This window comes from Amblyraja radiata, chromosome 29 (genome assembly GCF_010909765.2).
Source record: "Amblyraja radiata isolate CabotCenter1 chromosome 29, sAmbRad1.1.pri, whole genome shotgun sequence".
Taxonomy (NCBI): domain Eukaryota; kingdom Metazoa; phylum Chordata; class Chondrichthyes; order Rajiformes; family Rajidae; genus Amblyraja; species Amblyraja radiata.
This window is the reverse complement of record NC_045984.1, coordinates 20,167,669-20,193,426: the sequence shown is the minus strand read 5'-3', so window position 1 is coordinate 20,193,426 and position 25,758 is coordinate 20,167,669. Positions and strand designations below refer to the sequence as shown.

The 25,758-nt window shown below is 44.3% G+C and overlaps 1 protein-coding gene and 1 long non-coding RNA gene across 2 annotated transcripts in view; both read left to right on the top strand.

The window, feature by feature from the left end:
- mau2 (MAU2 sister chromatid cohesion factor) overlaps positions 1-17,915 on the top strand; it is a 47,431-nt gene extending 29,516 nt beyond the window's left edge. The window contains exons 9-19 of the mRNA XM_033046817.1: positions 1,169-1,259; positions 1,930-2,033; positions 3,002-3,079; positions 4,042-4,107; positions 5,823-5,906; positions 7,269-7,318; positions 8,269-8,346; positions 11,502-11,613; positions 13,803-13,893; positions 15,369-15,496; positions 16,311-17,915. Of these exons, the coding sequence (XP_032902708.1) occupies positions 1,169-1,259; positions 1,930-2,033; positions 3,002-3,079; positions 4,042-4,107; positions 5,823-5,906; positions 7,269-7,318; positions 8,269-8,346; positions 11,502-11,613; positions 13,803-13,893; positions 15,369-15,496; positions 16,311-16,385 (957 nt within the window). The 3' untranslated portion in view covers positions 16,386-17,915. The remainder of the gene's footprint in view (positions 1-1,168; positions 1,260-1,929; positions 2,034-3,001; positions 3,080-4,041; positions 4,108-5,822; positions 5,907-7,268; positions 7,319-8,268; positions 8,347-11,501; positions 11,614-13,802; positions 13,894-15,368; positions 15,497-16,310) is intronic.
- A 43-nt stretch (positions 17,916-17,958) lies between these two features.
- On the top strand, positions 17,959-23,821 carry LOC116989438. Its single transcript, XR_004416246.1, has 2 exons — positions 17,959-18,167; positions 18,286-23,821. It is a non-coding gene; the product is annotated as an uncharacterized LOC116989438 (long non-coding RNA).
- Positions 23,822-25,758: the final 1,937 nt, after the last annotated feature.

The window sequence follows — 25,758 nt, the reverse complement described above, 5'->3', positions numbered from 1 at the left end:
ACTAACACCTTTTTTTCAAATATTTTTCTGTCTGATTTAAAAGCTTTCATGAATTTGACTGATTCTGGCAAGACATTCCAGAACTTTGCACTTTAAAAGAATCATGTGATATCACAGTTCCTCCTTGTTTGTTTAAGGACGATCGTAGTACAAAGGGCAACGGGGACAAACTAGGAAACCAGTGAGCCTTGCATCAGTGCTAGGGAAATTATTGGAGATAGTTCTTAAGGATAAAATCTACTCTCATTGGGTAAAGCATGGACTTACTAGGGGCAGTCAGTGCAGCATTGTGTGGAGCCGGTCATGTCTTACCCTGAAAGTTGCAACACATGTAGATAGGGTGGTAAAGAAGGAATATAGTGTGCGAGTCATTATCTGTCAGGATATTGAGTATAAAAGTTGGGAAGTCATGTTGTGGCTCTATAAAACTTTAGTTAGATCATTTTGAGTATTGTGTGCAGTTCTGGCTGCTGCATTACACAAATAATATGGAGGCTTTGGAGAGAGTACAGAAGTTGTTCACCAGGATGTTACCTGGATTAGCTATAAAGAGAGGTTGGGCAAACTTGGGTTATTTCTCTAAATCGTCAGAAGCTGAGGGACAACCTGATAGGAGTGCAAAAAAGTTATGAGATGGATAAATTGGGTACATAGACTTTTTCCCCAGAGTGAAAATGTCCTTACCAGAGGACATACGTTTGAGGTGAGAGGAAGAAAGTTTAAATGAGATGTGCGGGGCAAGTTTGTTTTTATACAGAGGGTGGTAGGTGCCTGAAAGCAGATACAATAACAACATTTAAGAGGCAGTTGGATGGGCACATGGGAACAAACAGTGAATGTAAGGATATAGACAATGTGCAGGTGGATGGAATTAGTCATGGTGGTCTGAAGGATTTGTTCTTGTGCTGTACTGTTTTCTGCTCTGTTGGGTATAGATTTATTAATTTTTGGGGAGGGGATACTGAGAAAATTGGTTACATGCAACATCTGACCGTAACATTGCCCCTTCTTCCTTCAGTAATGTAATTTACTCCATCTCAAGTTAGCACAACACCAATGAAGGTGCAGCACATTTGGTTCTGTTTGGCCGAGCTTGTATAGCTGCGGGCTCTGTGCACAATGTTAGGGTGAAATGCATGTGAATAATGCTGAGGTTCTTGTGTTGCAGGTGACTGTGATGCACTCCATGCAAGCTGGATACTTGGAGAAAGCCCAGAAATATACAGATAAAGCACTCATGCAGTTAGAGAAATTAAAAAGTAAGCTCCAACAACTGCATATTTGTTTGTGAGTTCTGTTGGACTTTGATGATTGTAGGGTGTCTGGATTATTTACAGTCTATTTCAATTTGGACTCTATCCCTTCCCTGAGCTGAGCTGTTTCGATACCAAGTAGCAAACAGTATTGGTGGAGATGGGTCTATTGCTGTTTGACACAGGGGTATAGTACAGATGGGAACACGTCTGACACTGGGTGTAGTATTAGTGGGGATGGGTCTGTCACTGTATAACACCCGAGTACAATAGTGGTGGGACTGTTGTGACTGCATAACATGGAAACAGTTCCGTTGGGGACAAGGTGTGATGCTATGGAACACATACTGTATTGGGGGTGGCTCTTTCACTTTAACATAGGCACTAAATGCGGGTACCCTGCAAGTGGGTTTGTATATGATTTATAATAATTTGGTACAATGGAAGCAATTGGTGCATTGGATAATGTTGGGATACAGTGCTTGAAGAGACAAATCTGTCATTTGTACATTTTGGAACCATCCAGCCTTATGAGACATGATTCAAAAACACAATTGCTGTTTGAGACAATTCTCAAAGGATTTCTTAAAACATTTGTTAATTAGTTTGGCTGTAAATTGGGGATTTATTGTTTACATTGTCAATATACGACATCATTCTCTCTCTCTTTGTTTAGTGCTGGACTGCAGCCCAATCCTCTCATCATTTCAAGTCATGTTACTGGAACATATCATCATGTGTCGACTTGTAACAGGCCACAAAGCCACAGCTCTCCAAGAGGTTTGTATTCTTTGGCACACCCTGGATAACATCAGAAAACACATTGCAGAACAATGATGTGTTCGTAGAGTCATACAGAATGGAAATGGGCTCTGCAGCCAGCTTGTCCATGCCGACCAAGATGCCTCATCTACACTAGTCCCACCTGCCACATTTGGCCTATATCCCTCCTAACCCTTTCCTATCTGTGTACCTGTTCAGATGTCTTTTAAGCACTGTGTTGGGTTAGGCAATGGCTAGACTTTGGCCTCTGGTGCCTGAGTTCACAGTTTGCCTGGTTAGTTGGATACAGTTCTTTTTTGGGTAGCAGCATTTCATCCTGAATTTCTATACTGACTACAATGCAGCAAAACATCCAAATATTGACATCTTGCTCAGTGAGTTATGTAGATGTCCACATGCTTGGTTTAAAAACAAGAGATTTTTACGGCGTGTTTTGATGAAAGAACAAAATACAGAGCTTCACATCTTGGCAGCTGAGAGTATGGACTCTAGAGGTAAAGTGTATGCTACAATGCTGAGAAACTATAATCTGCACTCTGTATCTTTCCCTTTGCTCTACCTATTATACTTGAGATTGGCTTGATTGTGTTTGTACAATATTATCTGATTTGTTTGGATAGCATGCCAATAAAAGCTTTCTACTGTACCTTGGTACATGTGACAATAATGAACATAAACCTTAAATATAATGTTGGATAAGAGGCTCTAAACAACATTGTTCCATCAGCATGATTAACCCATGCACAATCTTTCAGGTGCGCCTCGGTTTCTATGTCTACGTTAGCTAGTATCTTTCTTTCATTTTCCTGTCAGTTTTTCAACCAATCACACCTCTTTGCCCACAGTTTTAAAATATATTTTTCTCTTCCTTACTTCGGGCAATAACATTCAGCCAATTTTACTTTCCTGGTTGGATGTAGATTTTAACATGTGTTTATTGTACTTGCAATTTTATGTCTTGTCAGATTTCTCAGGTCTGCCAACTATGTCAGCAATCTCCCAGGTTATTTTCCAACCATGCAGCCCAGCTTCACACACTACTGGTGAGTTTAAAAAAAATCATTGCAATGGCTGGCAAATTGATAAGGGTTCTGTTATTTATCAGGATCACAAGAAATTGCAGATTCTGAAATCTGGTGCAAAAGCAGACAGCTGGAGGAACTCAGCAGGTCAAGCAGCATCTGTGGAGACAAAAGGATGGTAGACCCTGCAACAGGACTGCGCCATCATGACCTGAAATGTCGACATTCCTTTTCCTCCACAGATGCTGCTTGACCCGCTGAGATCCTACGGTGTTTTTTTCTCCTTATTTATTAGTCTCTATCATTTACCCTCTTCCACAGCAATACATGCTGGGTTATCCATGCCTCATGCCAGTTAACGTGGGGATTCTGAATTAAAATCAGTTTGTTTTCCACATTCGGTCGGTTGATGTTTGCCAACTCGTAGCCTTCTAGGTTATCAGTTGTCATCTTGGCCAATAGTGCTGTATATTGTTAAACTTTGACTTGTCTCTGCGGTGCCCTTGAACAAGATCCATTCAATATGGGCAGAATTATGGCGGGTAGCTTTGGTCCCTTGGAAAATGGATCAGATCATGGGAGGTCTGCTGGAGCTTCAATGGAATAGCCCCATCGGGATCAGTGTTCTCAGGAGCCACTGACCATGGGTTTGTAGGACATTGTATTCTGGAGACTCTTGCTGCACCTCGTGAGCAGAGATTAGATGGAGTTATGCATTTACTCTGATGAAATTAATTCTCATATCAGCAGTTGTTATTTCTATAACCATTCCTGTTTTCATGGACTGGAGTGCAGTCGCAATAGAATCTTGTTTTATTACAGGGTGACAAATTAGCTCATATTAGCTCATACTGACAAATTAGCTCGTACCCCATTACAGTGAGATTCTAGCTCCTATGGTAGCCTGTGCAGGATAAATACCGTTGGCAACAAACAATTGGAATTGTGATTGTCTATCGTAACCATGTATTCTCTTCCTGCAGGGTTTGTATTGCATCTCCATAAACTGCATGGACAATGCTGAGGCACAGTTCACAACAGCACTTCGGGTAAGATTTTTCCTGTATCTTTTTCCACTACTATAAAGGTTGCCACTTCACAGTCTTGTCACAAATCCAGACAGAGGACTGATTGCACAGGGCATTTTCCACTTGTCTGCTGTTTCATTCAGATGTTTAAAAAACATTCAAACATTTGTTGAATTCCCTCAATCTCCTTTTCGGGCAATATTTGTACCTCGGCTATAATTTTTTTTTTTAAAGATGATTTTAGTATTTTTGTGTTTTAATGTCATTACCACAATGACCCACACAGTGCAAACTATTGATCTTTGCCCAGACTAGATTAATTGGACCACAATCTTTTGTAGGCCTGGAGGTATGTGCTCCCAGTCAAGAGCTTGTAATATGTATATTTGCTGCTACATTTCATACATCATTAAAACATATATATAGTTTGTATATGAAATACTTTGGATAGCTTGAAGTTGAAAGAAAATGTAATTGTCTTCCCAGTCTCACAGGGAAGTGTGGGCACATGCAGTGAATCTAACCCACGGTGCAGTGAATCTTTCTCTGACCCATTCCCATTGCCAGTAATGGCGTTAGGGCTAGGTCCTTCATTTCCACAGCAGGACCCAACAAATGTATTTTTCTGCTGCATGATTTGAAGTTTACAATTTAATTCAAATCATTTAAGTTTATTATTATAAAGATTTACTTTTTGTGTCCATTTCTATTTCATTTTCTGAAATTTTACTTGGAAACCAGGTTTATTGAACCTTGCCAAGGCTGTCTCAACCTGTAGGCAGTAGAGACGCTTCCATTCCAGAAAAGTAGATTAAAATTAGATTAAAATTACAGCTGCCATGTCCAAGCATGCTCATTCATTACATTAATTGAAAACAGAATGATGGACTTTTTGGCTATATAAAAATCGAAAGATATGGGATGGAGGGAAGCATAAAGCCAAACCTTTAGGACCAAGTTAACATTGTAATCACAGGCCATTGTTTGGGCCTCCCTTTTAAAGGCACTTCACAGTCAAGGCTTTGATACCAAAATGGCTGACCTGTGTCATTTCCATATTTTGTGTTGTTTTGAATATTGGAATTGAAAGTTTAATGAAGAAGGATTTCCAACCTACATGGGTCTTTCTTCTTTCTGACGTGTCACATGTGGGCACCTAAGTGAATGAGTGATGCCTGTAGAGTTGGTTTGATGTGATTCAGATGTTGTTTGTATTGCTGATTACTTAGGGGTGGTTTGATTGAGTGTAATATCATTATCACAATGACCCACACACAGTGCAAACTATTGATCTTTGCCTAAACGCGATCAATTGGACAGCAACCTTTTGTAGGCCTGTAGGTATGTGCTCCCAATCAAGTGGCTACCTCAGTTATGTTCCATAACTACTTTCCGTCATTGCCCAGTTATTCCACAGGCAGATTATGTACCAGTGTATCCACTAGCATAGGCAAGAGTTAGGCTGGTAATTTTAATAAACTGAACTTTTTTAATGTTTCATCCTGCATTCCAGCATAATCTAACATGCACAATATAACCTCTAGTGATTGGACTGTAGTAGCTTTAAATACAGTGAAAATCGTATTAATTCCCTATTAATTGACAGCCACATTATCCTTCATATTAATGGAATTGAACTGTTTCATAACGAGTTGGCCTTAAAAAAAATGTTGAGGCATTCTGTCTATATGATGATGCATAAGATAAATGTTTCTAAATCTGCTCTCTCATTTCAGCTAACAACGCATCAGGAATTGTGGGCATTCATTGTCACAAACCTGGCCAGTGTCTACATTAGAGAGGGCAACAGACATCAGGAGGTAAGACGGCTGATGTCTGTCCTTCTAACATAACCTCATAGCAGACTTTGCTTTGATTCTTACCCAGTTTTGTATTTCCTGCAGCAAAATCCTCGGTTGCCATATCCTGGGAGGTAGGGATTGTTTCTGACCTAGTCCAAGTGCATGTTCTCAATCTGGCTGTGAGCAACCTTGTTGACCATTAATGGTTGCAATTTTAATGTTTGCCACAATAGGGGCTTGGGTTTAATGTGCCTCTTGGGAACAGTTAAGCTGAGTCTCCCTTGTACCTGGTTGTTTTCATCATGACCATATACTTGCCAACAAATAGTGAATCGGAGGATACACAATTGTACGGATTAAAGGTGTTGTAACAAGTTAGTATTGAACTGGGAATTGATGCTTTACCTTGTGTTGCCAATTGGTCTGTGTGTGTAATGGCCTATAATGTTTACTTAGTGCTTATGTCCTTATCCACCCTGCACATTGGTGCTTGATAACAAAAAACTGCATGGTCATAAGTTCACCATAGAAATTATTTAGTTTTGCCGTTTGTTTCAATGTTATGCCACAGTAACAAGTTAGCCTCTGAAAATCCCAGCCCTGCATATATTGGCCCATTTGAGATGTGAAAAACATTGAACAAGCAACAGCAACCTGCTTATATGCCAGTATCTCTACTTGTAGAGTTGGGTCCAAAAAGGCACTAGTCAATTGCATTGTTTAATTGTATCCTGGCTGGTCTGTACAACACAGATCCTCCCCAGGTTATGACCACCCAACTTGCATACCGCTTGTACTTAGGAAGGAGCCACAAAGTGCTGGAGTAGGAGTAACTCATTGTCAGGCAGCATCTCTGGAAAACATGCATAGGAAACGTAACCTATCTGTGTTCTCCAGAGAAGCTGCCTGACAGATGCTGCATTTAGTTATTCCAGGATGTATGTCTTTATTTGTAAACCAGCATTTGCAGTTCCTTCATTCTACATGGGAACAAGTATTTGGGAGACCAGCAAGATGGATTTCCTGGATGCTGCAGGCTTCTTCTCCCATATGGGAACTCTGTTCAGGGCAATATTCAAATGGTTGAGAAACACCACGGTTTAACAATATTTTGCCTATGCCTAAAATTATTTAAATGTTTTGTCGGGTGCTGCATTTCCACTTGCCATCTGTCCGAGTTACAGTTCTCGGGAAGTGAACCCTGTCACAATCTGGGGTTGACCTGAAATCCATTGTATCTATTTTTGGTCTGCACCTCTCCCTTTGAAATCTAGATTTGTTCCAAATACGTATCCTTTTGTGTGGCTGGGTGAGAAGCATTGTATCCTTGTGGTTCTTTAGGCAAATTATTGTGCTGACAAGCTATCCTATTCATTACAGCTATACAATCTGCTGGAAAGAATAAACCCAGATCACAACTTCCCAGTCAGGTAAGGGAAGCATCAGTGTCTCTGACTCTGCTATACTAATACCAATATTGTATCCCCTCAAACAGCTGATCTCAATCCTATTCTTACAGCTCCTGTGTTACACTATTGTAATTCACTTTACCCCACTTTAGGGCTGAGCCCAAGGTCAAACTTATCTTTGGTTCTTGATGAACTGCTTCTATAACTTGTTCTTGCATGTAAGGAGATGATGGAAGCAAGTGTCAACTCACTAATTATCGGCATGCATCAGAGGGTGGTGGGTATACGGGACGAGCTGCCAGAGGAAGTAGTAGAGGCAGGTATAATAACAACATTTAAAAGACATTCGGACAGATGCATGGATAGGAAACGTTTAGAGGGATTTTGACTAAAAGTGAGAAAATGGGACTAGCTTAGAATGGGGCCTCTTGGCTATAGACAAGTTAGGCTGAAGAGCCTGTATGATGCTATGTCTAAATGCTCCTCGCATCATAACCCATCGTACATTAAAATCCTCACCTAGCAAAGTGTATATGTTCCAACTTAATCCTGCTGGGTGGCTCAGTTACAGTTTCTTCCATGAGTTTAATCATACAGATATGCTGTGATTGTGCGTGCGCACAGAGAAACAGATAGTGTGCCAGCTGGTACCTGGTGGTAGCCGCTCCTTGGGCACAGTACCAAACCTTGATCCGCCCCCACCGGTTGCTGAGCACGCATGGCTTCCTGTGGTCTGGCACTGCCATTGTCTGCATGGAAATGCATGTGTAAATCAATCAATAAGTAGTCTGTGTGGACATTAATGTAATTCAACAGCAACCTTGGTAATCAGAAGATATCTAGATTACATTGTAAAGTGTTTAACAAGGAGGGGAGTGTAAAATATTATTTGGCTCTTTTATTTTGTGCTCGTCAAATACAGTTGTGTTAATGTTTGAAGTAACATTTTGTTTCTCTCTTCCGTCTCCCAGTTCCCACTGTCTCCGAGCAGCTGCCTTCTACATCCGGGGCCTCCTGTCCTTCTTTCAAGGAAGGTACAATGAAGCAAAGTGAGTGTTTGGCTTTCCTCAGTCGCAGCTTGGCAGCCTTGGCTCTCGGGGATGTTTTTATAAATAGTCTAGTGTATTTCTTTGTGGTCACAAAGGTGCCTTTCACCCTGATTCCTAAAAACGGTACAATGTCTGACTTCTACCCCTTCTTTAACTCTTGATGGGAACAAATTGTATTAATCCTGCAAAAAATGTGCCCTCAAGATCATTGAACCTATTGATGCTTTTGTTGTTAAATTGACTTTTAAAGGGGGGGGGGGGGATTTCATAGCACAAAACCCCAGGAAACTGACGTTGCTGCCCTCAAGAAGGGAGGGATTTAATATTAGGTTTGCACAGGGCTAGAATTGGAGTGCAGAGCTGGGAAGGGTGGAGACCACACAGGACTTTCAATGCAAGGATGGGAATTCATAAATCGGCAGAAAAAATATTTTGTTTAGCTGGTGCAGCTGACTGAACCCAAGCTTCCCAGCCCTGAAACTTGGATACTCGGGTGTTGACTTGCAGCTTGTGCTTATTAAACCAAAAGGTAATTTAAAGTATAAAGTCACTGTGTTAATATCTTCAGATCTCCGTACGAGATGCGAAATGGCTGCTTCAACCCACTGAGTCAAGGCCAGCTCACAGAGCAATCTCATTCTCACTAACATGACTCACTAATCGATGCCACTGGAGAAATTATTTTTGGTCATGGGATGATTGTGCAAACTCCACACAGGCAGCACTAGAGGTCGGGACCATAACCAGCTCGCTGGAACTGTGGGGCAGCAGCTTGGCAGGCTGTGTCTCTTGTCATTTCTCTCTCAAAATCCTAAAAATAATGTGCATGGCTTAGTCTTACTGTTTGAATGTTTTTCAAACCACTTGTCTGATTGCAGTTTGCTGCATTCTAGTGCAGTTGCAGATGGACAGAAATAGGCCACTCAGCCATTCTCATCTTGTTCCGCCTTTCGCGTGGAGTATGGCAGAGAGATGCACACAGATCTTGTTGTAGCTTTAGGACGTGATGAGCATAGTTACCATCCCAACGACATCTCTGTTGAATAGTCGCAGTCTCGCTCTTAAATCATTAAACAGTACAGCATAGGTTCAGGGAACAGGGGTTCCCCTCCTCTACCATTGATGAGGCTCTCACCAGGGTCTCTTTTCTACACCGTGACTCTACTCTCACTCCCCATCTCCCCCCCCCCCCCCACTCGTAACAAGGGCAGAGTCCCCCTTGTCCTCACCTTCCACCCTACCAGCCGTCGTGTAAAACAAATAATCCTCTGTCATTTTTGCCACCTCCAATGTGCCACATCTTCCCATCTCCACCACTTGCCACATCTTCCCATCTCCACCACTTGCCACATCTTCCCATCTCCACCACTTGCCACATCTTCCCATCTCCACCACTTGCCACATCTTCCCATCTCCACCACTTGCCACATCTTCCCATCTCCACCACTTGCCACATCTTCCCATCTCCACCACTTGCCACATCTTCCCATCTCCTCCCCTGTCTGCTTTCCACAGAGACCGCTCCCTCCGTAACTCCCTGGTCAATTTGTCCCTTCCCACCCGAACCACCCTCTCCCTTTCCCTTGCAACCACAAAAAATGCTACACATGTCGCTTTACCTCCACCCTTGACTCCATTCAAGGACCCAAGCAGTCTTTCCAGGTGCGGCAGAGGTTCACCTGCACCTCCTCCAACCTCATCTATTGCATCCGCTGCTCTAGATGTTATCTGCTCTACATCAGTGAGACCAAGCGTAGGCTTGGCGATCGCTTCGCCGAACACCTCCGCTCGGTTCACAATAACCAACCTGATCTCCCGGTGGCTCAGCACTTCAACTCCCCCTCCCATTCCGAATCCAACCTTTCTGTCCTTGGGCTTCTCCATGGCCAGAGTGAGGACCACCGTAAATTGGAGGAGCAGCACCTCATATTTCGCTTGGGCAGTTTACACCCCTGCGGTATGAACATTGACTTCTCTAATTTCAGGTAGTCCCTACTTTCTCCTCCCCTTCTCAGCTCTCTGTCTGCCCACTGGCTCCACCTCTTCCTTTCTTCTTCCTGCCAACCCCCCCCTCCCGCCATCCTCACATCAGTCAGAAGAAGGGTTTCAGCCCGAAACGTTGCCTATTTCTTTCGCTCCATAGATGCTGCCTCACCCGCTGAGTTTCTCCAGCATTTTTGTCTACCAACATAGGTGCAAGCCCTTCAGCCCACAATATCTGTGCTGACCTGTTCTCCTGTGCCTGCGTATGATCCATATCCCTCCATTCACTGCACATCCACACGCCTATCTAAAAGCCTTTCAAATTTCACTTTTGTATCTGCCTTCACTACCATCCCTGGCAGCAGGTTGCAGGCACCCATCACTTAAAAAAATATATAATTGCCCTGCATGTATCATTTAAACTCTGCCCCTTTCACCTTAAAGCTAAGCGTGTTCGATCCTGAACTCGGATGCAATCTGTGTGGAATTTACATGTTCTACCTGTGACTGTGTGCTATTCCTCCAGGTGCTCCGGTTACCTCCCAAATCCCAAAGGCCTTTTTTACAGATTAATTTGCCCCTCCAAATTGTCTCCAGTGCGTAGGGAGGGGATGCAAAGGTGGGCTAATGTAGAACTGGTGTGAATGGGTGATTGATAGTCGGTGTAGACTCGATGGACTGAAGTCCTTGGTTCCATGCTTTATCTGTATCAAACGCAGCCCGCCCGGCAGCACCTGTATAGAGAAGTGGACAAACTACATTTCAGATCCGGACCCTTCTCGAGTCTATGGGGTGATCTTATAGAGGTGTATAAAATCATGAAGAGAATAGCTAGGATGAATGTACGGTCTTTTTCCCAGGGTAGGGGATTCAAGAAACAGGACGTAGGTTAAAGGTGACAAGCACATGATCTAATGGGAACCCGAGAGGCAAAGTTTTGACAGAAAGGCTATGGGATGTTTGGAATGAGCTGCCAGAGGAGGTAATTAAGGCAGGTACCAGAATAGCATTTAAGTCACTTGGCCAGGTACATGGATAGGAAAGGTTCAGAGGGGTATATGCCAAATGTGGGGAAATGGGGCATCTTGGTCGGAATGGACGAGTTGGGCCAAAGGTCCAGTTTCCATGCTACATTACCCTACAAAGTTATTTGACTGTTCTTTGTTTTCCAGGAGATTTCTACGGGAGACTCTCAAAATGTCAAACGCAGAAGATTTGAATCGGTTAACAGCTTGTTCCTTGGTATTACTGGGTCACATATTCTACGCCCTTGGAAACCATAGGGTAAGTTCAGTCTTGCTATCGGTGAATGACACAAACCTCTGTTTGCAAACAGGGTTGAACTGATATAGTGTCATAGAGCTTTACAACAGAGAGGCAGGCCCCTTGGCTCAACTCATCCATGCCAACCAAGTTGCCTAACTGAGCTAGTCCCACTTGTCTGCACCTGGCCCATATCTTGCCAAACCTTTCCTATCTATGTATCTGTCGAAGTGACCTTAAAATTGTGATTGTGCCCACCTCTACTACCACTGGCAGCTTATTCCATACGCTCACCACTCTGACGTGAAAGTTGCTCCTCGGGTCCTTATTAAACCTTTCCCTTCTGACCGTAAACGTAACCCTCTAGTTTTAGACTCTCCTACTGTATGTGGCTCATAATTGTATATACCTCTAAGGTAATCCCTCATCATTCTGTACTCCAGGAAAAAAACAAGCCCAGCCTCTCCTTATAACTCAGCCACTACAGATCCAGTAACATTTTTTTTGCACCCTTCCCAGTTTAATGACTCTGTTCCAGGAGCAGGGCAACCAGATTGTACATGGTGCCCTAAATGTGGCCTTATCAATGTCTTGTGCAGCTGTGACATGACATCCCAATTCTCTGACCGATGAAGGACAGCGTGCTAAATGGCTTCTTCACTCTGTCATCTTGCTACCTTCGTGGAACTGTCCCTGCACCACTACATCTCTCTGTCCTATAACAGAACAGCATCTTGCTATTTACTGTGTAAATCCTGCCCCAGTTTGTCCAACCATAACATCTTGCATCAATCGGAATTAAACTCCACTTCTCTCTTGGCTATTGACGATCTAAATATGTCTGCCAGTGGCCGCAAATCCCAACCTATCTTTCATCTGTCCTATCCTCTTTTTCCTACTCGCATTAGCACATGGCACCGGAAATAATCCAGATATTACTACCCTCGAGGTCCTGTTTTTAAACAGTACATAAGGTAGCACAGTAGCTCATCAGTTGGAGCAGCATCCTGGGGTGCTGTTTGTCAAATGTACCCATTCTTCCAGTGACCACGAGGGTATTCCTAAAAACTGCATACATTGAAAATCTGAAACAAAATCGGAAAACTCTGAAAATGCTCAGCAGACAAGGCGGCCTCTGTGAAAGAAAAGCATTAATGTTCCAGGTTGAAGATGCTTCACCAGAACAATTCAGTTTTTGTTTCCAGATGCTTGCTGAACTGTTAAGTGTTTCCAGCGTTTTCTGTTTTTGTGCATGTCATGACCTACTATGCTACAGCACATACAGATTTGTCAAACAAACAATACTCATTGGAGAAACAAGGAACTGCAGGTGCTGGTTTACCAAGAAAAGTGTCCAGTTGTAACTCGGCGGCTCAGGCAGCATCTCTGAAGAACATGGATAAATAACGATTTGGGTCGGGACCCTTTTTCAGACTACAATTTACAGAGGCTAATACATTGAGATATCATCAGAAATATAATTACCCTTTTTTATGGCAATTAAGACGCATCCCCATTTTGAGTTGCTAAATTTTGAAAAAAGGCTGGCGGGACAGAATTGGTTTGGTTTAGTCCAGGGGTCGACAACCTTTTTTGCATAGGGGCCAGGACCCATGTTTGTGAGCGGATGGCGGGCCACATCTATCGCCATAGTTAATAAATGGAGGTAATAATACATACTAACTAAATTAGTAATTAGTAATAATACATACTAATAATATATAAATTAGTAGTAATACATACTAATAATACATAGTTTTCACGTGTAACGCCCAGGTCGCCTGCAAGCCCCGGGACAAGCTGCAGTTCCCAGGTCGCCTGCGAGCCCCGGGTCTAGCTGCAGTTCCGCTGTCTGGTCCCGGCGGCTGTTTGCAGCCACCTGAGCTACTGAGTGAGTTGCTGGCATGAACCCCGACCGCCTCCTACTCGCCCCCTCCCCCCCCTCAGTGGTGCTGTCCTTTTACAGCCGCTGCACTGAGGGATAGTCTATCTTTCTTGGCTAACAATCTAACCTTCGGCCTCCAAGATGCAGGTAAATTTTCGGGTCTTATTTTAGGGTAAAAAATAGCGTCTTCATTGCCGGGAAATATGGTAGTTAGCAATTTAGGCAACTGCAGAGGGAGATCCAACGTTTCAGGTTGAAGATATTTCATGACTACACATAGATGAACTTATGTTGAGCATTACTCATGGACTGTTCATTTCTACAGGAGAGCAATAACATGGTGGTACCAGCCATGCAACTGGCCAGCAAGATCCCAGACATGTCAGTCCAGCTGTGGTCATCAGCACTGCTGAGGGGTAAGTGAGCAAGTGTTGTTCTACCCCCATGGAAGCAGCATTCTGGGGTTGTGGTTAGATGACTTCCAGGATATGATTTGCCTGAATTAGGGGCAAATGCACATTTGTTGTTAAACCTGTCCGCTTCCTGTAATGTGTTTATCTTGCCTACTGCAAGACCACAACAGCATTTTGCTGATATTTCGACCAGGTAATTCAGAGGTCTTTTTGACTACTGAAATGATTTTAATTCCCATGACACTTGCTGTGGAAATTGAGTTAATTCAACAAATCTAGTCTTGAGCAACACATGAAGTGCTTTGTAACCTTCTGACCAATGATCCTATAGCGGAGAAAGATAGACCACTCCTGCAAAATCCAATGGACTGACGTGTAGTGCACAACGGAGCATAACTTCCGCCATTTCAGTAACCCCGACCCTGTCCTTGACCCGACCTAACACCAGTTATGCGTTCAGTTAAAACGGCACATACCTTGTACAGGGAGGAACTGCAGATGCTGGTTTAAACCGAAGACAGACACAAAAGGCTGGAGTAACTCAGGCTTTTGGAAGGCAGACACAAAAGGCTGGATCAGGCAGCATCTCTGGAGAGAAGAAATAGGTGGTATTTCGGGTCGACCTTTTCGATAGCTGCCTTGACCCATTACTGAGCGATTTCATCCTCCTCCCTCCTTTACTGCAGCTGAGAAACAAAAAGATGATTTGTGTATGACGACGCCATGACCAAAGCAAAGATACTAGAGCTGAGACTGAAGCCGGTTACGGAAATGGCGCTAAAGATTACCCATGACCTACTACGGCTTTTTTGTTGAGTGGACTATCTTGCTCCGCTATAGGATCTTTGCTTCTGGCTACAGGATAGGAACTGCATAATGCAAATCTTTAAACTGGCCTGAAACTTCTGATGCCTCTGGTTACAATTGTTGCTTGCGGAAGGGTTGGTTCCAGCTTGTCCCACTAGGTGTCGCCTTTGTGCCCAATATGGTGAACACTCTTTTCTAGCCCTCGGGGAACTTGTTGCAACAGCTCCAACTCTCGACAGAGCCTGTTATTGTCACTCATGTTGGTATAAGATAAGTGTCACCGCTGATCCCCTACCTTTCCCCATTCTTTCTCATTTTCTTTTACCCATTGTTCAATGAAATTCCTGTTTTAAATTCCTGTTTAACTTGAATCGGTTTCCACTGTACATTCAGACGACATGTCCCTTCCAGGTTGCTTGCTGCATCAGACAAGCATTTCACCGTCTTGTTAAACCGAGTAATTTGTCTGTGGTTATCACGTTGAAAGCTGTGTACTGATGCTTTCCCCGCACGCAGCGATCAGATCTTCAAAGTTGTAAAATGTTCAGTGGGGGAGGAGACTTTACATGTATTGTTAAAGTCTTTACTTAGTATGCAGTAAAAAGTACCACTGAGTTACTTTGTACTTCTGTGGCAGTGCTGTTTCTTAAGTCATGTTTTCCTTCTCTTAGATCTCAACAAGGCATGTGGGAACTCTTTGGAAGCTCATGAAGCAGCGCAGATGCATCAGAACTTCTCTCAGCAGCTTCTCAACGACCATATAGAGGCTTGCAGCCTCCCCGAACACAATCTGATCAATGTAAGTATTGTATCCCTCAACGCAGCCTGATTACCGCTTCCCTTTATGCAGCCTGATCAACGCTTCCCCCAACACAGTCCTCTTGCACTATTCCCAGAGGAGTGTTTAAACAGCACCTGGATAACCAGACTGTTGATGTTCTCGGTTGTGCTTTCACTACTGTCAATGGCCAGCTTCAGGTTCAACTTTCACCTCTTACCATGCAAGGTTAATCTTTTTAAGAAGGAACTGCAGATGCTGGAAAAATCAAAAGTAGACAAAAAAATGCTGGAGAAACTCAGCGAATGAGGCCACATCTATGGAGAAAAGGAGTTTGCGACGTTTCGGGTCGAGACCCTTCTTCAGAAGAGTCTAAAGAAGGGTCTCGACCTGAAACGTTGCCTACTCCTTTTCTCCATAGATGCTGCCTCACCCGCTGAGTTTCTCCAGCGTTTTTTGTCTACTTAAGATTAACCATTTAATGCTTTTCCGGCTTTCTCCGGCTGCAACCAGTCTGAATGTTTGTAGCAGGAGTGAGAAAGCTGGATCCCATAAATAAATGATGGGTCTTTGTCATAAACATTATGGAGGGCACTTTATAACTGAGGTACAATAATGGTAATTTCAAGTCTTCCATTGAACTAACTGGTTACAATGCTGATGGAGACAATTCGGTAACTTCACTGAGACAGTGTGTTGTAGAATTCAGGCACGGGTGATCAGAGGGGGCGGGGGGGGGTGATGTAAGGAGTTGAGAGTATTGTTTGAGACGTGTTCTGTGGCTCGGTGTTGTTATTGCCCATCGGTGATGTGTGAATTGCATTCTGTCTTTCAGTGGACTGACGGGCCTCTTCCTGTGCAGTTTCAAGCTCAAAATGGACCGACCACCAGCCTCGCGAGTCTGCTATGAACATAACCCAGGGTGTAAATCTGTGGAACCCTTCGCCCTCAAACCAGGCAAACATGAAACGGGATTTGAAATTGGCTTCCTAATCATTGCAGGGCAAACGACAGGCAGACGGCGAGGGAGTCTGCCTGCAGTGCTGCGGGCATGGTCCAGACTCTCACCTGCTTCCCTCTGGAGATCAGTCCGGCCCCGTGTGCTGGGCTGTTGACTTTGATGCAAAACAATGGTTTTGTTTGAATGATGTCGATGATGATTCCCAAAGGAATTGTTATTACCTCTCCTCATCCCAATCGTGTTTGTAATCTCTGCTCCGTGTAATGTTCTCTCTGCTCCTGTTTCTAAGCACCATGTGATTTTTGCCCCTGTTCCCCCAGCTCCAGTGTAGGGGGTTTGGGAGCGGTTAGGGGTACAACCTCTGTCATGCTGTACTCTCACTGCACCCCTTCACCACTGGATGCTCGCTGCCATCACTGGTTGCTGCGGGAACTACCCTACCTCTGAATGGTGGAAGTACTGGGGGAGGAGTTAGTCACGGCGTATATTTATATTTACTTTGCTAAATTGAGTAGCTTGGTGCTGATGACGTATTTTGCAGTGCTCCCTGTTAATTTTGATAGAATGGCCGCACCCTCTGCCCAGACAACTGTTAGTCGCTTGCGATGGATCCGCTGCACGTTGAGCTAGTGACCACGTTGCAGATGGTGCGTGGCAGGGACGGGTCCACACAATCGCGCTTTCACCTGACCCTGCGAGAGCTGGACCCCAAGCTGGTTTACTGTAGCCCAGTGTTTGAGGCTGTTTAGTCAGGAATCTCCAATCCATACATGTTGTTCACATGTTCTGCAGCTGCTGCCCCTCCCTCTCTGCTCTCATGTCTGATGCAAGGACTCCTTTCTCCCTCCATCACCCCAACATGCACACGTTCTCTCCCTCCATTGCTCGCTTTCACTCATTTTGCCCCCCCACCCCCCTCCCGCAGATCCACTTCAGGACAACCGATGGTCCTGCCAAAAACGTATTGTTGTTCCTATTTGATCCAGTGAGTTGGTTCTATTTATTACAGTGCTTTTATCTAATAGAAAAATAATTTATAAACTGAGAGTGGTGGTCTGTCGTGATGGGGGTGGGGGGAGTGAAGATGGCCTGGAGGTGGCTTCTCTTCCTGTGCACTTCACCCTCTTCCTGCCCCTTCCTCTCCTTTATCCTCTTCCACTTCTCATTCTTTCCACCTGCAGTTGCACAGTTCCAGTAATCCTGGCTGTTTACTGAGCGACCAATGTGGTAAATTACAGGATAAGCTCAAAGCTAAGTCTTAATTTAATTCATTCAAAACAAAATTGCTTTTAAACTGTGTTTCTTTGGCTGAAGATGTTGGCTGCCAAACAGCATTTTACCAGATTGGTGTTGCAGTTCTCAGATGTGAGTTGAATTTAAGGCTGTAAGAAAGAACTGCAGATGCTGATTTAAATCAAAGGTAGACACAAAATGCTGGAGTAACTCAGCGGGACAGCCAGCATCTCTGGAGAGAAGGAATGGGTGACGTTTGGGGTCGAGACCATTCTTCACACTGGTCTGAAGAAGGGTCTCGACCACAAACGTCACCCAATCCTTCTCTCCAGAGATGCTGCCTGTCCTGCTGAGTTACTCCAGCATTTTGTGTTTATCCTGTATTTAAGGCTGTTAGGGTCCCTGGTACAGTCACATCACCACTAGAACAGTCCCAATGCCCCAGTACGACAGAGAGGGAGGAAATCTGCACCTTGCCCCTGACCAGTGACGCCAGGGGTTATCTGTAGTTACGTGCTTCTTTTTGAGAAATAATGAAACTCTCGTTCGCTCCCTGGGAAGATCCAGTCAGCTGTTATGTGATATCACTCGGGGGAGTTTGACTCTTTCCATCCAGACCCACATATAACTCTTTATATTGATATTGATTCTAACTCTACTATCGATTAAACTCAGCTCAACTCAGTCCAAGAATTAATCTCCATTTCATGTAGACTCTTTCACAACTTAATTCCACCAATTACAGTGTGCTGTATGAAGCTAATGTTTAAAATAAAAGCAGAAAGTGCTGAAACTACTGAAGTTCAGCAGCTTTCTCTGGAAAGAGAAACAGAAGTAAGTCTTCACTTGCCCTTAAGTGTAGACTATCATTTCACACTGTTTTCTCCTCCACATATGCTGCCCGACCTGCTGCCTATTTCCAGCAATCGGGTTTTATTTCAGATTTCCAACAGTTTTTTATTTTTTGAGATTAAAGAAGAGACTCAAGTCAACCGAGGGTTCTTCTAATTAGTCACTAGGAACTGCAGATGCAGGTTTTACAAAAAAGGGACACAAAGTGCCGGAGTAACACAACGGGTTAGGCAGCATCTCTGGGAACTATGGATAGGTGTCATTTTGGGTCATGGCCCTTCTTTGGTGGGCGGGGGGGAAAGCTGGAAAAGAGGTGAGGACAGGACAAAGCCTGGATTTCTCTCCCCTAGTACAATCAGTCTTAAGGGTCCTCACGTGAAGCAATACCCATCTGCATTTGGAAGCTGCCTGGCCCGCTGAGTTACTCTAGTACTGTGTTTTTTTTCAATTAGAAATGGGGAGGAGGGGATGGGTATGTGTGCATATGTGGGGAATAGGTGGCTGCGTAGGTTGATCGTGCAATAGCTGTGTGTGCCTGCGGCTGGTTGAATGAGTGGGTGAGCGCCGTGATGGCCACTGCATGTAATCTGAACTTGTTCACTCACTCATTCATCATTTGGCCAGGCCAACGGCGAATGTCTTGGGCAGCACCACTGCAACGTTGAGCACTGTCACAAAGGAGGGGGGGTGTTCGCAATAAACTAATGAAGGACTGGAATCTCTTGAACTTTCCTTTCCTTACATGGTCAGGGTCAGGCAAGAATAAGCAAGCAGCAAGCAGAAGTGAATTATTGTGGCTGCTGTCCGGTATTGTTAAGGAGGTGTGGGGTGTGCGGCTGTGTAGAACGGCTCCAGATGTTGTAGCTATAAGATTGCGTTGAGCTAGTTGGGGTGATTGGAAAGACCAAGAGGGTGAAGACTCATTGGTCCCAAGAGGCATTTGCGCTCATTCTGATGTGCAGGTTGCTGTAGAGGGGGAGATCAGGCCCAACTGAAATACCAACGTGCCTTTGTACAGGGGAAGAAATTATAATGCAAGGGATTTTCGTTTTTAAAAACTGGCTGAAATAAAGCTACCAGTAGGATGATGGTGTTTCATTAATTAAGTGAACAGACATTATTCTTATGGGGGAGATTGACAACACCTTTCAGACTCTCTGACTGACCAACACTTATATTTTTGTATTTCAAATAATGTTCCCATTTTTCAAATCAACAAGCAAAGAGTCTGCTGATAACCTGGCACCTTTGCAGGGCTCAGAGGATTTCAGGCCCAGAGGGGGAGAGGATTGGGTATAAATGGGTGAGATTTATTAAACTAAGGCTCTGTTTAATTTGAGCCATTGTCGACCTGGGCTGGTGGGTAGAGGGGTTTGGTGAGTTAAGACATAATTACATCAATTTGAATGAGATTGTATATAGAGGATGGATAGAGGGTGGTCAAATAACAGTCTCAACCAGTCAACATCAAACCCTGACCCTCGTGTGAAGCTAGGAGCTATGAAAGCGGCTGCTTTGGGGTTATCTGTAGTTACGTGTTTCTTTTTGAGAAATAATGAAACTTGTTCGTTCCCTGGGAAGATCCAGTCAGCTGTTATGTGATATTACTCGGGGGAGTTTGACTCTTTCCATCCAGACCCAACTGTTACAGGAAATAAGACATGGCTTGGCACTCTGCTGCGACTTCTACAGGAGAGGTAGCAGTAAACAAAGAGTCTTGTCTTCACCTTCGGGGTGTCATTGTATTCCTGATAGTATGGATGAGTCGTGTGTTGTTTTCATTGACTAGCGGAAAAGATTGCTTTTAAATAGATGGCCTTCCCAATTACATGTAAATAACGCTTTGGGAGGAGACTCCTGCAGGTGTCTCAATCTACTTTTGAACCGCCGGTGTCCTGATAAGGTTCCTGGCCTGGAGAATCATCGTCATCACCAGAGGTGCTGCAGACAGGCGCATGATTTACATACATTGAGACACCTTGCAGGAATCTCTCTCAAAGTATTGTTCAACTGAAATTAGTCAGAACATGAGTGGCACCACTCCTGTGCAAGTTGCTGGAACCATATTACCCAAAGTAGATCACTTCATGGACTACTGAATTCCTCGAACAGAACTTGAACGCTCTTGTCTTTGCATCAAATTCCTCTCTGTTCCTTTAATCCTGTCGGCTCTCAGCCCCGCATCATACATATTGCAAATCCCGAGAGAGTATTGGTTCAAATCATGATATTAACGCGAACAATGTTTTGTACAGTTCATGTTTCTTTAATCAAATGTTTGTATATTTAAATCATTATGGTCATTCTGATGAAATCTCCACATCTACTTCTCACCCATAACTTTGTAATTTTTGCAATGTTAACATTTCCCAAATATTGAAGGTTTGCACAGACATATTATGTATTACAGCCATGTGTGTGTGTGTGTGTGTGTGTGTATGTATGTCTCTGTCTGAAGGAGGACTGGACAAAGCTTTGAACAGTAACAATGACAACGTGTCAACTGCACGAAAAATGCAGCCCTAAGTTTGTCAATTTTCTCTCCTTTGCACCCCAGCTTTCTCACCCATCCTTGGCGTTCTCCCCTTTCCCCTCTACCACCCAACCTCTTTCTCATTCCACTTCCCCATCCTCTGCCTTCCATCTCTTGCCCCCTCCACTTTTCCTCTTCCTCCATCTCCCCTTTTCCCCCTCAAATTTAGAGCGTGGAGGAGAGCAAAGACAAGCTGGCAGTTCTGAGCCTTGCTCTGCGTTGGGCCAGGAATGATCAGAATCCATGTGATCGCATTGAGGTGGAAGTCATCGCCCTTACTGACAGCAAATGATGGCCAGACCGCTGGTGTGCAGCTGACACTGAGCTGTGAGCTCAGGCTCACGAACCTTACCCACCTGGTTTACCCACTGCTGCCATGTCAACATTTGATCAGTGCATCTTCTCACTAATGGAATTTAAAATTTCTCCCCTGTGCTCCTTGCCACCACAACACTTAGGGAAGGAAGTTGTAGAAATGCAGTTTTGTTTTGTTTCTTTGGAAAAATTATCTGTAAGGATAAATGCTGCTGTCCAACCAGATGTCACAGGTGTGAGCAAAATTGCCAGTTACTGACTGGTTGCTCACTGCTTCCAGTCACTGGCAGCTTGTCTGATATGACAGCAGCTTCTGTCCAAGCAGAGGCTATGCCTCTTCAGTCAGGGATACTGCCCTTGCAGTGAGACCTGAGCCCAAGCACTTGGCCGATTGTTACCCCCTCAATCGGTGGGCCAGATAGAAGGACTGTTCGGAGATCTTCCTCCTGCAATCTACCGCTGTGTGTTCATTGGCTCTGGAAGAGGAGATTGCTTCGCTGGTGAGATTGGATCTTTCACCCTCCACGTCTAGACTTGCCCATGAGAACAAGTCTGGACCTGGCGGGTCGTAGTACTGACCTGACGGCCAATAATCATAGCCAGCTCCGTGGATAGAGTGGTGGAGAGAAGCAGTTGTGGAGGGAGACAGAGGAAAACGTGGTCCGGGCACAGACAAAGTTACAGTGAGGTACAGCTGTCTCAGCCCATGGGCACCTGAATCGATTGCCTGTGGTGAGTGTTGGTTGGAAGGGTTGAGTTGTGGGTACGAATGTAGAAACATGTATCCATGGTAAGGATTGATATATTTTATATAAATAAATGTAGATTAGTTAAAGAATGTTTTTATAGAATCAGATGGCTGATATTTCTCTTACGACATAAACACAAGTTACCCTGTGAGGAGGGTATTTATATTACCTGGCCTGTCAGATGGGAGATCACACTTTTTGCTGATGTGACCATAGTCAAGGCACATTGACGAGTACTCCTACACTACACAGTATGAATGTCATAAGGGGATACCCCGGTCAGGGAACAGACGGAGCAGCACCTCCACCCTGCCTGGATCTTCCCTCACTCAACACCTCGCTGTTCATCGACCATCAGCTCCAGTTTGCCATCCTCCCCGAGACATGACTCGTCTGAGCTGGGGAGGGCCAGAGCACTGCGAGACCTCGCCCAGGCTTGCCATGGCTCCAGAGGGAACGGTGGGGTGGTGTGGAGATGTGACCAAGCTTTTGCAGTCCTATTAGTGAAAGTGAAGGGGGTCTGGTTGAGGTCAGGGCTGTGCTTTCAGTGCAGTGGCGTCCACTTGTGTTCGAAGCTATGTTAATGACACTTTAAACCATGCAGCCAGGGTCTGTTTTATTATCCCCTCCCTGCCCACCCCTCCAGTGATTTGTAACCTGCCAACCCCACCCTTCATTTACACTTTTTGCCATTCTATGTCTGACTATTTCTTTCTCTTCTGTCTCTGCTCAGCTCCCCTTCCTCGTTATACTTGCTGTGACCGAGGTGAATGACCCAGTGAATTTTGTCTTGGAGTCTAGGAAAGTCCCTGTGTTGCCTTTGGTTGGTAATCAGCCTCAGCAGACCTAGCTCCTGAATAACACCAGGCAGAGCTCTGGTCCCGTCTCCTGGAAGGTGTGTATCTGGGACAGGGCTAACTGACCCTGGCTCGTCACCCACAGGCTGTACTGCCTGAGGAACAGCTGCAGCAAAGGTTGATCCTGGCTGTGAGGGACTCTGGCTCTGGCCATTCTCAAATTTAACATCATGCTGCAGGCTGAAACTGGCTGGGGGTTCAGCGGAAGATTTTGTGCTTTTGCTCTAGGCTTCTAACGAGACTAGGGACTTGTCTATTTCAGGCAGCAGTAAACTGGACACAATAGATTCACCTGTTAATATTTAAGTTCAATCATCTTACACTGTGTGCTACGCAATAATATTTATGGAGGCAACTGGGCAGTAACTCTCATGCCTTACAACCTGCATCCCAGAAGTATGTCTACCAGAATCATTAGATATCACATTAATTATTGTTTCCGGCCCTTCTGTTTATTTTCTGTACAGACAATTCAAAGTGTTCTTAGACTGAGACAATGTTTTAATAGCTACCTACATCATGTATCTGGTGAACCAGTTTCTATGTAATTATGTTCCTTTAAGAATTATGGCAGGTTTGTTAACACGTAATTTGTGTTTTAGCATCACTGAACCTTTACAATAGTTTATAGATGTCTAGATGTTTGAGATGTAAAGGAGTTCCCTACTTCAGTGACGATGCCGCTGTGAAGCAGGGATAGGTTGGTTTGTAAATATGAATCTATGTAAACAGAGCCTGCCTGTCGCTGTGTTTTTAGCTTTCTATTACATTTGGATTAACTTTTTTGTTTTTTATTCTATATATCAGGGAATTTTTAAAATAAATTCACAAAATCTAAACTTTTAATGCTCGTGCTGATTTTTTTTCCCCCCCCTTGCATAGGATTCCACTGAGCGAGCTTGTCTCTGACGGTATTTTTTCTCCCTACTCATTTGTCACCCTTGCTCGAGCTTCCATAGTCTGTCCACTGCTACTCAGCAAAGAAGACATCATCTGGCAAGTTTGAGCTTGATCTCATTAAATATCCAGCTCCCGCTACCCACTACTCCCATCGGGCAGAAGATACAAACCTCGCATCACAAGATTCGGGAACAACTTCTTTCCTATTATTAGACCACTGAACAGTCCTTTCTCTCTAATTTAAAACTATATTCTGCACTCTAGTATTTTTCTCTTTGCACTACCTGTTGTACTTGTATATGGCTATATATCTATATAAAAACAAAGATTTTCCCTTGGTCTGCAAAAAAAATCCTATACCCGCAGCCCACTCTGTGAAGAGGTTCAGAAGAGAGCAGGGATGCTGTCAGCACCTACTGGAAGGAACTTTTTATATCTTAGCCATCCCACCCCTTGATGCCAGCGGCCTTGATTACAGAATGGGCTATCTTATCCAACCTCACAGCCCTGGACTAAGCCAGTTATATAAAAACAATGGGGGCACTGGAATAGAAGGAGTCACATGCACCTCACTGTAACTATGTCTGTGCCAGGAACAAATATTTTTCCCTGCCTCTGCACAACTGCTTCCTTCCAGAAGAAACCCACCACTACACAAAACTTATCACCCACCCTGTCCGGTCAAGCATCAGTTGCAGCAGACTGCAGATCCCACATTGGCCACATCAACCCAAAGCTTCCCCTCACTTCTGAAAGGTGAGAGTCATAGAGTTTACAGCGTGGAAACAGGCCCTTCTGCTCATCCCACTTACCTGTGTTTCGCCCTTATCCTTCCAAATGCTATTTAAATGTTGTGATAGTACCTGCTTCAATTATATCCTCTGGGCAGCTCATTCCATATACCCACCACCCTTAGCGTAAAAAAAAACTTGCCCCTCAGATCCCTATTAATTTTTTCCCCTCGCCTTAAACCTATGACCTCTGGTTTGTGATTACTCTACTCGGGGTAAAATACTTTTACCCTATCTGTTCCTCTCATGATCTTATACACCTCAGGTAGACAAAAATGCTGGAGAAACTCAACGGGTGAGGCAGCATCTATGGAGCGAAGGAAATAGGCAATGTTTCGGGCCGAAACCCTTCTTCAAACTCAATACACCTCTATAAGATTACCCCTCATCCTCCTGCACTTCAAGGAATAAAGTCATTGTCTACTCAACCTCTCCCTATGTTTCAAGTTGGGACCCGTCAGACTAGAAGCGTTGTCTGTCCATTCTCTCCACAGATGCTGCCTGAACGGCTGAGTACCTCCAGTACTCAAGATGCCAGCATCTGCAGTTCATTGTGTCTCCATTATACATGAGAACTTTCATGAAGTTGGTATATTAGTGGAGAGTGAGGGGGAAACCAACTTTGACCTACAGAGCCTCCAAAGCACTGACCCAATTATTGACCCCCACCATTGGCCACCATCACAGTTCATTCAAATGGATGAGGGGGAGAGACCCTGTTCGCCACTTTAAGAAACCCCACACTTTGGCACTCTGCCAGGCAAACTATTATCCCGCCTCCGTGCTTCGTGGATTGGTTCCTGGGTCGGATTCTAGAATCACCATTGGTCAATCATAATGTCAATCAGCTCAGATTCTCTCCCCATGATAGTGACGTAATTGAAGCCTGGCGTCCATTGAAAAAGTCAGCCCTCCTCTTCAGAGCTCTTCATTGGGCAACTCCAGCCAAGGTTGAAGCTGATTGCTTTATGGACCCACCTCTTTTACCGGTCATTCCAACTTGATAACAATGTCCCGCCCATGCTCCTCGACGATTGGACCACTGGAAAGGATGGTTCTCCTATTGACTAACCATCACATCAATCAACAGGC